This window comes from Bacillus rossius, chromosome 1 (assembly GCF_032445375.1).
Source record: "Bacillus rossius redtenbacheri isolate Brsri chromosome 1, Brsri_v3, whole genome shotgun sequence".
Taxonomy (NCBI): domain Eukaryota; kingdom Metazoa; phylum Arthropoda; class Insecta; order Phasmatodea; family Bacillidae; genus Bacillus; species Bacillus rossius.
The window spans coordinates 298,849,001-298,863,028 of NC_086330.1; the positions used below are offsets into that span (position 1 = coordinate 298,849,001).

A 14,028-nucleotide genomic window follows, 5' to 3' on the forward strand; every position below is an offset into this window, starting at 1 on the left:
TGGGCTCCGGATTAGACTCTGAAAGTGGTTTTCTTTGGGGATTTGGCTCAGTTGTTGATTTACTGTTTAAATTGTCGAACAAATTGTTCATCTTGCAGACAAACTCCGCTGTTTCTTAAACATTTGTACATTCAGCCGTTACTGAATGTGCCATTAATGCTGCGTAAACCGAATGGCTGAACACCTGTGCAGCTAATTTTACACTTAATTGGTCGAAAGCATTAGGATGAATGTGCCTTTCACTCAACTTAGGAACTGCTCTCGCAGTTTGCGACAGCGAATCGCTGCATGCCAATTTTTCAATAGCCCTCCATGTTACAATTTCACCATCCACTATAAAATCATTATTCATCAAATAATTTCTGACACATTTCAGAAGATGTGATGTGTCGTAAATCACATATATTTAATATATTTTATGTTCTCCGAACATTATGTAGGGGCAATGTTTTGTGACTCCTTAACACTCTATAGTCTTTTGGTTGTATGTACCCTGGTCACTGCGAGACAGTCGCGCGCGGCGGTGTTATCAGCCAGATAGCGGCTCCATTACTTACTATCCCCCTCCACTTCCTGACGCGCTCATCAAGTAACCGTCTGCTGGCAGTGTGATCTGCGCAGGTTCTTTTCCTTGTTGTCCTACTCGCCGCAGCGCGCGCCACTTCCTCGCACTCCCGCAAGCCCTGCCATCTCGTGGCTGTTAGGCCAACTACTTGAATAATGCTCCATAATCACGAAAGTATTTCTCCATTAGGAAGCGACTTCTATCCATATACATATTCAATGCTATCAGTATTGCTCCCCAGATGGATGATAAACTCATCTGCAGCTGTTTCCATTATGTGGTCCTTCTCCCAAAAATATTCCTCCAACATGATCACAGTAACTGTTCCAATCTTGAGCTGTGACTGAATCCATTGCTTCAGTTGTCCGTTCATGTAAGGCTGTTAAACTAAATTTGCCAGTAGTGTTATTATCGCGAATCAAACGCTTTACTTTGGCCCATGTGTTGCCAACATTTCTGGAATGTGAGATTGCTGTCAATCCAAGTTTCGTCAAGGTAAAACACCTCTCTCCCTTCAGACCTTATGTTTTTTATTTGTGTCAAGTATTTTGAACGCCAACTGACAATGTCTGCACGTTCGATGAGCACGTGCCTTTTGTCATAACACTTTTTCCAGTCTAAACCCATATCCTTCAAAAGTCTTTTCAGTGACGTCTTGCTCCATTTCCAATAAATTCTTTCTTTGAGAACCGGCAATAACTTACGAACTGAAGGTATAACATGCTTCACAGTGTAGAACTCGTGTATGACATCTCGTATGACTCGTCTGTCAAAACTGTCGACAACTATCTTAAGAATTTTCTTCGGCCTGCAAAAAGTAAAGGGGTATATTTAACTTTTCAGTATCATATTTCTCGTTAGACAAAAAGGCGTAGCATAGAATTGAAAAAGAAACCGTTAGGTTGAACTACAATTTCATGAAACAATAAAGAATATTTGCAATTGTTAAGGTCATTTGTACGAGCATTTCTAAGGTAGACTTAATTTACATGAAAATGCAAACACATGTGTATCTACTTAAATACTATTACTTTCTCACTGGCATAAATGATATTCCCACAAATTCGTCATACAACGGCCGCTGTAATTTATGCCGAAACAGAATATCTAACGTGCCTGCATGAATCAATCCGCAGTGTTAAGAAAATTATTTATGTTATTATTTGTGTTGTATTTCAAAACACCAATATGGGGTGTGGGGCAGATAGTTGGTACGTTTACCCTAACAAATACTTAACAACATGAAACAATCACAAAACTGAGATTTCAAAACAAGCTTTAAATTACTTAGTGATTGCACAACTTTCACTCAACTATGCCTTTACGGCCATTGCATTTCTATCTATGCTGCTTTTGCGATTTGTACTTTTACATTCCAGTACGGACGCGGATATCGTAAAACTGCATAATAGAAACGTTGAACATAGTTTATACCATGTGCACTGGAATTTCACATCATAATTTTATATGATTTAGGCGAAAAATACAATTATTAAAAATGTTTTGCTTTGAAAACAAGTCGGGTACATTGTACATACAATATTCAATAAACAATTTATTACTAGGTTTGACGATACCAGCTCCCTTTCATTTTATAATTCAACCTGGAAACATTCAATTTTAAAACATATCACTTTGTCACCAAATGTTCAAACAACATTGCTCACCGTTTTTTTCCTGGAGTTTTCTAAGGGTCATTTGGATGTTGTCTGCTCCATTTCCTTATCCTCATTATGCTGGACTCACTCACACCGGTATATATCGCTGCTCTTTATGTTGCCTTCAGAATTGGTACTGCGAGACATTTATTTTCTGATTCACTATCACAACAACTCGCTACTTTAGCAATAATGTCTCTTTCTCGACTATGAATAACTTTGAGGCCGTCTGCAGCGTCCAAGTCCACGTCCGTTCATTTCCGTACGTCTCGTAACACGCGCTGCGAGTTTGTCACGTAGCAAAGTTTTCATGCTGAACGCTACACGTACCGACCTGCGCGCGCATCGCCTGCCCCTCCGCCGCCTTGCCCCTCCACCACCGCCTCCTTGCCCCTCCACCCCCGCCGCCTTGCCCCTCCGCCTTGCCCCTCGGCCCCCGCCGCCTTGCCCCTCCGCCCCCGCCGCCTTGGCCCCTCCGCCCCCGCCGCCTTGGCCCCTCCGCCCCCGCCGCCTTGATCCCTCCGCCCCCGCCGCCTTGCCCCTCCGCCCCCGCCGCCTTGCCCCTCCGCCCCCGCCGCCTTGCCCCTCCGCCCCCGCCGCCTTGCCCCTCCGCCCCCGCCGCCTTGCCCCTCCGCCCCCGCCGCCTTGCCCCTCCGCCTTGCCCCTCCGCCCCCGCCGCCTTGCCCCTCCGCCCCCGCCGCCTTGCCCCTCCGCCCCCGCCGCCTTGCCCCTCCGCCCCCGCCGCCTTGCCCCTCCGCCCCCGCCGCCTTGCCCCTCCGCCCCCGCCGCCTTGCCCCTCCGCCCCCGCCGCCTTGCCCCTCCGCCCCCGCCGCCTTGCCCCTCCGCCCCCGCCGCCTTGCCCCTCCGCCCCCGCCGCCTTGCCCCTCCGCCCCCGCCGCCTTGCCCCTCCGCCCCCGCCGCCTTGCCCCTCCGCCCCCGCCGCCTTGCCCCTCCGCCCCCGCCGCCTTGCCCCCGCCGCCTTGCCCCTCCGCCCCCTTGCCCCTCCGCCCCCGCCGCCTTGCCCCTCCGCCCCCGCCGCCTTGCCCCTCCGCCCCCGCCGCCTTGCCCCTCCGCCCCCGCCGCCTTGCCCCTCCGCCCCCGCCGCCTTGCCCCTCCGCCCCCGCCGCCTTGCCCCTCCGCCCCCGCCGCCCCCGCCGCCTTGCCCCTCCGCCCCCGCCGCCTTGCCCCTCCGCCCCCGCCGCCCCCGCCGCCTTGCCCCTCCGCCCCCGCCGCCTTGCCCCTCCGCCCCCGCCGCCTTGCCCCTCCGCCCCCGCCGCCTTGCCCCTCCGCCCCCGCCGCCTTGCCCCTCCGCCCCCGCCGCCTTGCCCCTCCGCCCCCGCCGCCTTGCCCCTCCGCCCCCGCCGCCTTGCCCCTCCGCCCCCGCCGCCTTGGTGAAAAACCAGTGCTTTCATGCCAAACATTGTTTATAATCCCTTCCACTTCGCTCACAAGCTTAGTCCATTGGCTATGGTTTTCACTGTAATACAATCAAAAAAATCTCCCTAATTCCCTCATTACCCTTTCAACGGGATAAGGTTTTTGGACAAATGGCTGATGTTCCCTTAAATGTAGTTTGCATTCATATTTATTATTTAACCAAGGAAAATTTGCAAAAGCTTTGTGTTCTTCCTGTAAGATTTCAAGTAATCTGATCTACATCTGCTTTGGTTATGTACATTTTCTCAAAAAAAAATTACAATTCAGTTGGGTATCCTCCATATTTTCTTCCCGAATTAATTGCAAATTAAATGACTGTACGTTTATGTCTGTTCCAAAATTAATTTGTTTTTCCCCCACATATGTCCACTGCATTGCATAATCTAATGTTACTTTATTTACCTGTTGTCGGTCTGCCCCCAAAACAATGTCAATATTCAAACCCTTAATAATTAGAAAAACCACCCACATAACTACTTCTTCAAACTTAATTTCCGATAGCACCTGTCTCTTTACATTTTTGTTGTGAACACCTGTGGCTCCTACTATTGTTACATTCGAAACTGGCAACACTGCTATTGATTTCGTTATCTTATTACTTAATGACAAAAAAAAACTCTTCAGACATGGCAGTCACTTCACTCCCTGAATCCACTAACATATTCACATTTTTCTTTGCACATACAATTTCGCCCTTTGTGTATGGACAGACACATTTTCCCTTGTACCATATTATTAGGGTTCTCTATTTCCCTAAGAAGTTCTTCCAATTCATGTGTGATTATGCCCGAATCATTCGTTTGTATCGTGTGACATTTTGATTTGACCCCTGAATCACACCCCTGGAAGGGATCTGGGGCTCGATCCTCCCCACCTATCCGTTTAAATTCTGATTTTCTAGTCTCCTGTGTCCCTCATTCCCTTGTCGGTTTGGAGGTCGGTCAGGAATTCTGTTCTCACCTTGCCTTGGTTCCTGTTGACGTTGTTCCTGCCTCCACCTGGGCAGCTGCCTGTTTCCAAGTTGGTCCTGCTCTCGTGGCCTCCTTACCTCATGCTGGAGGCCCTCTGGCAGGTGACCCCTCTCTCTTGATGGTCCTGGTTGACGGTCCCTGTAGTCCAGGCCTCTTCCCCTCAGTCCTTCCTCTCTCTTGTTTCTCCTGTCCAGAGTTTCCAGTAGGTAAATAACCTCGTCAACAGTCTTGGATTGGAGTGGACCCCCTGTCGTCCCCATAAAATTTCGGTACACTTTCCTCAAAAATATTTACCTCATCTACAGTAAGCACCACACTCCTTATTCCCTGTATAATCACCCCTAATTTTGTTTAATTCTTCTTCTACTTTCTTTAAACACTCTTGGCCAACTTCATCTCGAAACTTTTCAAACTTTATTTCCTAGGTTTACATTTTCCAAAAGTACTTTCTCTACATTGATTTCTAACGTATCCTGTACTTCCTGGATTTGCCTATCCTGTATCTGAAAGTTCCTAATGTTTTCATTTACCTTAATATGAAGTTTCTCAATTTCATTGTGGTTTCTAGCAACTCCCGCTTGAATCTGTCCTAAATTTTCCTGTAGACCTAAAAGTTTGATTTTATTTTTTTGTACCTCCTGCCTAACTATAGTTATGTTTTCTTTCGAATTGCCTACATTACTACTACATTTATCAAGACCGGCCTGCACAAGTGTGAATTTTTTAGTTTACATCAGTTTGTACCCTATCAAGTTTAGCCTCTGTATTCACTAACTCCTGCCTTACCTGTTTAAGGATTTCATCCTTAACCTGCCTAATTTCCCTTTGACCATTTTCAATTTTTTGTGTGAGGTTATGTTGTATCTGTGAAATTTTCTGTTTGAGCTCCTGTTGTACCTGTTCCCATTTCCTGACTGTTTTGTTCAGTTTTCTGTTGTATTGACAATAGTATTTGCATAATTTGGTCTGACCCCCCCATAACATCAACTGGGCTATTTACAGTCAGATGTGTCCCCGGTTGACTACTTTCGGCAGGATGTTCCATGTTTTCAGTTATTTCCCGTTGACATGAAAAACTCTGTTCAATGAAACTTATTTCCAAATTTGGATTGGACTGTTCAGAATTTTCTACATTTTCAGAAAAACCTATAAACTCTTTCACTACTACTGTTACTATCGTTATCCATAGTAAAATAATTAAAGAATAATAAAAAAAAACACATATAGGTCACATGCTCAAAAAATATAAATAACACAGTTTAGTCCAAATTTTCCCACTTGATATTTTCAGCGATCCATCCCACAATGTCCCGCTAAGAGATCCTGATGCCTGGCAATGAGGTCCCTTCACCTGATGATGCAGCACGTCTATTCCCGGCGTGTAGACCGCTCCCTCCGTCGCTCAGCTACGCCAACAGTTCTGGATACACTTCTCCGCCATTTTCTTATAAACTCTTCAATATTTGTTGTAAATTTTTGTTCTTTGAGGTTATGGTAGTCACAAACTGTTTTAAAAATGTTTATATTTTTTATTTACTGCCGAAATGTCCGTCTCAATCTCAGGGTCGTGTAAAAATTCGTGCCCGCCACACGCTTGGCCGCCAATTGTAAAAGTTTGCTTTTTATTTCATAAAGTGAACTGTTACAAAATACACACACTCTGCATTGCTGTGTGGTATAGTCAAAACAGCAAACGTCACAGAGTTGAGTCTGTAAAATTCAACTGCCCACAAACATTTTTTATGTGAAGGGCTGAGAAGCCAAGGGATATAAGTGACAAAAACTAGTTTATGAGAAAACGAGGTTAAAGTTAACGTGAATTAATTAAATCTAGACATATTTTTTCACTCATGTGTGCTATAGCTGTTAATTAAGAGAACCAACATCGTTATTTTGTATACTGCCGGATGTGGTTATATCAGCAATTTTTTGTTATGGTGGGTCTCTTGTACCCCTTAGTTTCCAACCATATTAGTTAATACGTATAATAAAAATATGTATTTTACAAGAAACACTTCATTACATCAAATGACTGACCAAAAACTTATTTTGACTAGTGTACCTGAACATGTTCTGAATGATAGAGGTCGGCGGGTACCCGTCTTTCCGGGTAGTTAAATTACCCATGGCTCGGGTCTGGCACTTTTTATACCCGAAAATTTTCGGGTCGGACGTCTAATAAAGAAAATAAAATTAAATCTTGGTTAACAACATTCTGCCACGTTTAGATCACTTTTATGAGGCCCGAGTAAACTAAAATTAATACATTAATTACTTTCAAGTACTTTTCAATCATATAAATATGTCTACATGTAGGCCTGCAGCACTTTTTTATATCGGGTTTATTATTTTGGTAGGCCCAAGAACTTTTCTTTTTTGACAGGGTTTATTTTCTGATAACCTATTATGGCCATTAACTATTATATAATCTAAAATCGTAGCTACATTCAAAAATTTATTGTGGCTACGGGAAAATTTTAAACCATGTCTTCTTTAACATTAAGATGTCGGGGGAACTCATGGGAACTTTCACTATTTACAATATTTATCATTTTTCACAGCACGTCAGAAATCTGAATACAACCAGACAAGCACTAAACCACGGAAGAAGTTTATTTAACACTTTATTACAACGTTGTAATTGTAACTGTCCGAACATGAAATATTGTGTACATATTTTATTTTACATAAAACGTATCTAGAGGTAACTGATTGAAAATGTAAACATCGCCATGATGCCATATTTGCCAACTTTAAAACTTTCAACGTTCCAACTCATGTCTTATCTCGATAATTTGACATCGCTCATGAATATAAGAATATTAACAAATACACTAGAGACGTAATACCGGACAGCTATATACAAACTACACAGACTAGTTTGTGAAAAGTAACAGCAGCGATCCTAGCGGCCTGATGTGACAAACGTCCGCGAATTTCAAATCTCGCTATATTTTAAATGGGTCTTTATAGTGTGTAACGTCGTTTTCTACATCATTTATGTGGCAAATAATCTGGTTTAACATCTAGTTATTTTCAAATATAGCATACAGATATAAAATAGTAATTGTGAAGGAGAAAATGAACCCGAGTCACAAATATGGCACTAAGAAAAAAGTAAGGTTATAGAAAAGGCAGAAATATTAAAATATGTTAAATTTGGCATTTTAACATAACTTGTTTAAGTTAATTTAGCATACTAGATAGTAATTTTAGTTGCAGCATCAGTGAAGTACCGTATGATATCTGCAAATAAATTGTTTCCATAACTTGCACCTGTTTAATGTTTCTGAATTACCATTCTCTTTTCATGGGAATATTATATATTTGCATAAATAATTCATAAAGATAATCCTGAGCCATTCTTTTTAGCTTTATATTATTTTTGTATTTATGTTAAATATGTCTATTAAATTTCAAATAATTCTTAAAGAAAGCCTACATATAGTTTGAAATTAGTATCCCTAGAATAAACACTTAATTCAATTAGGGACGTCAGAAGATTTGCTGTGGCATTGAGCAAGGGCGCCCATATCCATGGACAGGGGAGGGCTGTGCTCCCCCCCCCCCCCCCCAAGCTTTCAAAAAAAGGGAAAAATTAAAGTGTTTTTGAAAATGTTTGGTACTTTTTCTCAATTTTTAGTCTGTCCCCCTTCTCAAACTATCACATGGGCACCCTTGGTATTGAGGGTGGCGATAACTTGTTATATCAGCAGGAAATCTAGTTATTCATGAAAGCAGTTACAGTAGAACCCGTTTATAGTGAACCCGCCTATAATGAATTCCCGTTTATTGTGAATTTCCGTCTCAGTCCCGGCAAAATGATGTGAGGTTATGTATTAATTTATTGGATATAGCGCACAACTTTTGTCAATGTTGATACGTTTTCCCGTGTACCACGAACAAATTTTGCCGACATAATACACATTTATCTCAAATATTTTCATATAATTACAATTTTTTTCACAAAACGTCTATTCTGGATCACATTGACGTTTTTCTCCGCAATACGCTACTCGATTGTCCACTGTTCATATTATAAACAAGTCGTATTCGATTGGCCTCGGTAGGCTACGTGTAGCCATAAATGGTGATCAGGTGAAAAAAAAAAAAAAGGTTTTCCCTGCATAGTTAAAGATGGGCGAACGCGTGTACATTAGATATGTTATCAAAATTAAACATAAATTATCACCACACAAATACGTATGTACATTATAGCAGCAAATTCAATATTTTTACGTCTCATTTTTATCGTTCACGTTTCGGACATTTTGATCGAGTAAGGTTCGTAAGACTACCACTAGATAGAACTCTGTGGACTAAATTTTTCCATAGAAAGTGAGAAAATTTCGTTCCACTTTCAGCAACTGCGATACTAAATGATACGTAGTGATCTTTGATGTGCCAGACTCGTTATTTTTCGTTTATTTACTTTTGACAGTAAAAAGAATTTCGTGTTATTAAGCTGCAAATGTGCTTCAATAAGAAATACGTACATAAAAAAATGTAAAAACGCGGGAAAAAACGTAAGGCATTATCTGTGCGAGATAAACTGGACATTATTGAAAAGATAGACTCCAATTCCACTGTCCCGCACGTTTTAATAGCAAAGGAACTGGGAATTGCAACATCCACATTAAGTACAATATTAAACAAGCTGAACAATCTTCTTTCTCAAGCTGCGAAAACGTCACAGAGTATTAAATGCCTGAAAAAAGGATAATACGCCGATGTCCAAAAACCATTAGGTAATAGAAAGTTTGTACATGTGTAGTTCATTAAAAATAATATATGCATTTGCTCATAAAACTGTTGCTTTGAGTATTTTCATTCGTTTTATTCTTGGCTTAGGCCTATGTGTAGTTAAGATGTATGTATTGCCAATATAAATGTTTTCCCAGATATAAAGTTTCCCCTCTATAGTGAACATATAAATGACTCCCTTCAGATTCGTTATAACAGGGTTCTACTGTATTATTTTTTTTCAAGGAAGTAGAACTGGTGAAGGCGGGAATACAAATATTCTAATTTAAGCATTTCCAGCTAATAGTTTGTAGACATTGTTAATCATGAGCCACCCTGTAACAGTATATTTTGTTTGCTATCCAGTTTCCTCACAGAAAAAAGAACTTTTGAGTTTAAGTGCACCAGTTCATTGCCGGATTTAGGGGGGAAGGGGGCACGTGGCCCCCCTCCCTCCCTGAACCTTAAAAATTTGCAAGGAGTTTATTATGTTCATTTCGACCCTTGTGCCCCCCCAGAAACATTGTGTGCCTCCCCCCCCCCCCCCCCCCCCCCCGAAAAAAATCCTGGATCCACCACTGCACCAGATTACACTTATCAAACTACTATAAGCTGGATTTATCTATTCTATTTTATGGAATACTATATTGGCATTAATGAATAGGTCTTAATTCTTGCAACATTGAGGCCATGAGAGAAATATCAAGGCAAATAAATTTTTTCCTAATTTTTTTTGGGGCAAATACAGATTTAATCCAGTTAATAACCCTTGGCTTAGCTAGCTGAAATTCAGGATATTGCTGATATTTTATCATATTAAATTTGTATGAATGGGATTATCCCAAATAATTTTACTAAAGAAATAAACATAATACAATGTCAGGTGGTTGATTTATTTTTCTAGAGGGTTAAAATCACACTATTCCTTTTCATTTAATGAGGAAATCCCACAGGAATGCTCATTTGAAAATTCAGGATTATGAATTTAGTTAATATTTCAATATACGTTACCTAACAAAACTCATCCTGTTTTTACTGCCGCAGGTGTAAAATCCAAAATGTTTAAAGTAAGCTTAACTTTGCATTGAATTGAATTTTATCTTGCCAAACATACCATATAATGCTTAAATGAATTCCATTTACAAATATATTAAATATTCTTCATCCCTGTTACAACTTGAGATGTTTTAGTAGTAAATGAATAAGAGAAAGTAGTTGAAAGTATGTTAACCTAACATTACCAATATCTTACTGTCATGGCTTTACAAATGTGAAAAATGGTAGAATTGATGTGTTCATAAATCATACCGGACTCCTTTCCAGAATCATTTAATGTTAATTTATGGGCACCAACAACTTCTTTAGAAGTAATAAATTGAATATTTATATGAATTAAAAGAAAACAAGAAAAGGGTGTGAATGTTTTGACTTAAATATGATTGCCACAATATTAGTATAGTGAACAGTAAACAAAGGTTATTACTTTTCAGTGTCATTCAATTAATATAACGTGATATAAATGGTTTACTTCATACCAGTAAAATATTGTCAAACTCATTTCACCTATTTTATTAAATGTCTTCAATTATTGAGTGAATTATGTACAAAGTGAAGCAATTTTCATTATCATAGCTGTTCAGTAGGTAGATCAGGGTATGTTGTGGTGGTATCGCTAGATTTCTAGATTATATGAAATACTATATTTAAATAGTAACTCAAGTTATGAGACGTCAACATTCTGGTATTAGAAGAAAACTGGTGTATAAAATCACTTTAATGATTTTAAATATTCCGGGGTTTTGTTCTGAAAAGTTCGTGAATTATATGAGATTCCTTAAGAAAGAAACGATTGACCTGTAATAGTTCAGGGTAATAGAACTATGTAGTACGGTTTCTGACTTCTTAATACTGGAACTCCGCATCGAATGATCCGCATCTTCATCCTGGGAACGCCTCTTGGTGGTTCTGGATGGACTCGAACTGATGATTATTACGTAGATTTTCTATTTATTCGTCCTGGGAACACCTGAATAATTCTTGTAATCTTCGTAGAAGTTGTCCGTTCTCTTCATCCTGGGAACGCCTGAATAATTCTTGAAATTCTTCGTATAAATAATCTATTTTCTTCGTATAAATAATCTATTTTCTTCGTACTGGGAATGCTCGAGTAATTATTATAATCTTCGTATAATTCGTCTATTTTCTTCAAATCAATATTTTCCAATTCTTTGTAGAATAAATTTCTCATATTATTTTATACTATTCTTCTAAAGAATTAAAATACCATAATTTACAATTTCTTCTGTATCACAATTATACGTCAAGCTTCTACGATGGTTCGAATATTAATTGTCGTTTTCTTTTCTCCGTCAAAATTCCAAACAAAATTTTTATTTGCAAGAAATAGTTTTTGTTCGACTGTCTTTGTCCAATACCAGAGTGTTTTACAAAATTTAGTAATATAATATTACGCATGAAACTTGAAAATACATTTCTTATTGGCTTAACAACATATCTAATTACTTGAGCAAAGAAGTTTAATACTAAAGATATACCTGCAAAAATTATTAACTTATGGTTCATAGAGAAAGAAAGACACGTACACTGAGGTGACACTATAAAATATAGCAAATTAATTTTGTTCCTCCTTCTTGTTCTATAAATTTCCAAGTTCAACCTTTATACACTCAACTACCTTCTGGTATATCATTTTATTATAAAACAAAATTTTCTGCCTTATTATCCCTAGACAGTTCAATCTTAAGAAAACGAAACCATGCAAGGCAACTCATTATTCAAGTTACTTGTACTCAGGTTTTAACCCCCTACATTTGACTTGCTTTAGCAGATGCGATTTATTCCAAAATTTAATGTACAGCCATGCCACCTTCTTTGCAATCTTCAGAAAGGTTGTAGTTCTTCTCACGTGTCAAACACAAACTTATTTTGCATTTTGCACATGCAATGTAGGTTTTCGCTTTGCAGCCTGGATTCTTGCATCTTGATTTATTTATTTTTTTGGCCGAATTCTGGTAGATGATTTAGACCATCGTACTTAACATCTTGGATTGGATTTATGACAGCAGCCCTTTTGTTGGGAACTTCAGGTGAGTTCCTGGAGGTTGAAGGTCTTCCCCTCTTCTTGTCACTTTTCTTCCCTGCAAGTATCAGAGCTTCTCCTAAGTTCTGTCTGAAATGTATTAGGTCCATAATAGATTTCTCTAGAATCCCCAGAGCTCTGGCTACATATCTGTATTCAAGCCATGAGTTGGTTACTGAGAGGTAGATTGCATGGGTTACCATTCTGAGAGTCCACTTCCGTGATCTGATAAAAGATCTGTTAGTGGAAATCAGAAAATCAAATTTATCTACACCATGCTGGCATTGTAAAGCCTGACACATTCTGGCCTGGGTATATCAACATATTGATTAATTTTTTTTCCCATCTGCGGCAGGTATCTTTTTCTCCAATTCCCACATAGTTCGACCCCAGTGTAACACAAAAGAGTTGTCGTACCACAAAAAAATTGTCGTACCACTTCGTAAGAACAATGCCATCAGAGCTAACAACTTCCTGTGTGAAACCATGATTTTTCTTTATTTCTGCATCTGCAATAAAAGGAGGTTTGCAAAATCTCTCTGCTCTGATTGTTCCAACAGCATACATGTCCCTATTCTTCAGCAACTGGAACAACGAATATGTGATATTGTTAAATATTTATGTTAAAAAAATGTTTATGTTATTTCTGCCATTAAAATTGCTAAAATAGCTTCATTTAGCACCTGGAAATTCCAAATTTCCCGGGGGAGGACCCCCCAACCACCACTTCTATTAGGAGGATGGGTGAACCAAAGAATCTTAAATACGAAGAGCTCTGGCACTGTAAAATTTGGGACTACTTGTTAACTTATTGGGACTATTTGTTAAACAATACACTATCTCTATAAATCCAAAGAATTCATTAAAATAAACATAAAAACACAGAAACCTCCTGTTTTAAAAACAAACTCAGCTTAAAAAGAAAGTCATTCAATCTAGTCTATAATTTATATCATAACTGGAATAAGTTACATGTGCATTACTTTTTTTGCTTTCTTATTGTGCTTATTTTCCAATGGCCTTGCACACTCATCATTTGTGCGCTTGACAAAACAGTTTATAAGCTTTTTGAAATACTTGTTCACAAACAAACCAAAACATGCATCACACACTTAAACCCATCTGGTTTCTTAACTAAAGCCATCATTCTATCCTTAACTTTAAAAACAGAATGGTTCAATAAATCAACAAAATATTCATGGAAAACATTGCATATAAGAGATGATAAATGCTGCATATCACTGTTAGAACAGATCATGCTGACATTGTCATATTTCTTTAATGACAAATGAATGTCATGCAAATTACAGATTTCTTCTGGTGATGAAAATTTGGTTCTGCATTCAAGGTGACTTAATCTACTGAAAACCCACCCAGTAACATAGTACCTACTATTGTGATGAGCAAGATCTGCAGCAGTAAACGAAACTGGAATGTTGTCAACTATGCAAAAACCTCCTTGCAGATTTTCTCTCTCTGTTTCAACTAAGTGCACAGTCTTTGAAGTCTTCAAAAAATCACCCTCCTTTAGCAAATATTTGGCTGCATCAAGTT

At 39.5% G+C, this 14,028-nt stretch overlaps 1 protein-coding gene across 1 annotated transcript in view; it reads right to left on the reverse strand.

Annotated features, from left to right (window-relative positions):
* Positions 1–2,543: 2,543 nt before the first annotated feature.
* The window catches only part of LOC134527785 (uncharacterized), a 47,529-nt gene continuing 36,044 nt past the window's right edge, over positions 2,544–14,028 (reverse strand). The window contains exons 2-4 of the mRNA XM_063360737.1: positions 4,709–4,769; positions 3,440–3,610; positions 2,544–3,357 (exon numbers count right to left, since the gene is read on the reverse strand). Coding sequence (XP_063216807.1) covers positions 2,544–3,357; positions 3,440–3,610; positions 4,709–4,769 — 1,046 coding nt within the window. The remainder of the gene's footprint in view (positions 3,358–3,439; positions 3,611–4,708; positions 4,770–14,028) is intronic.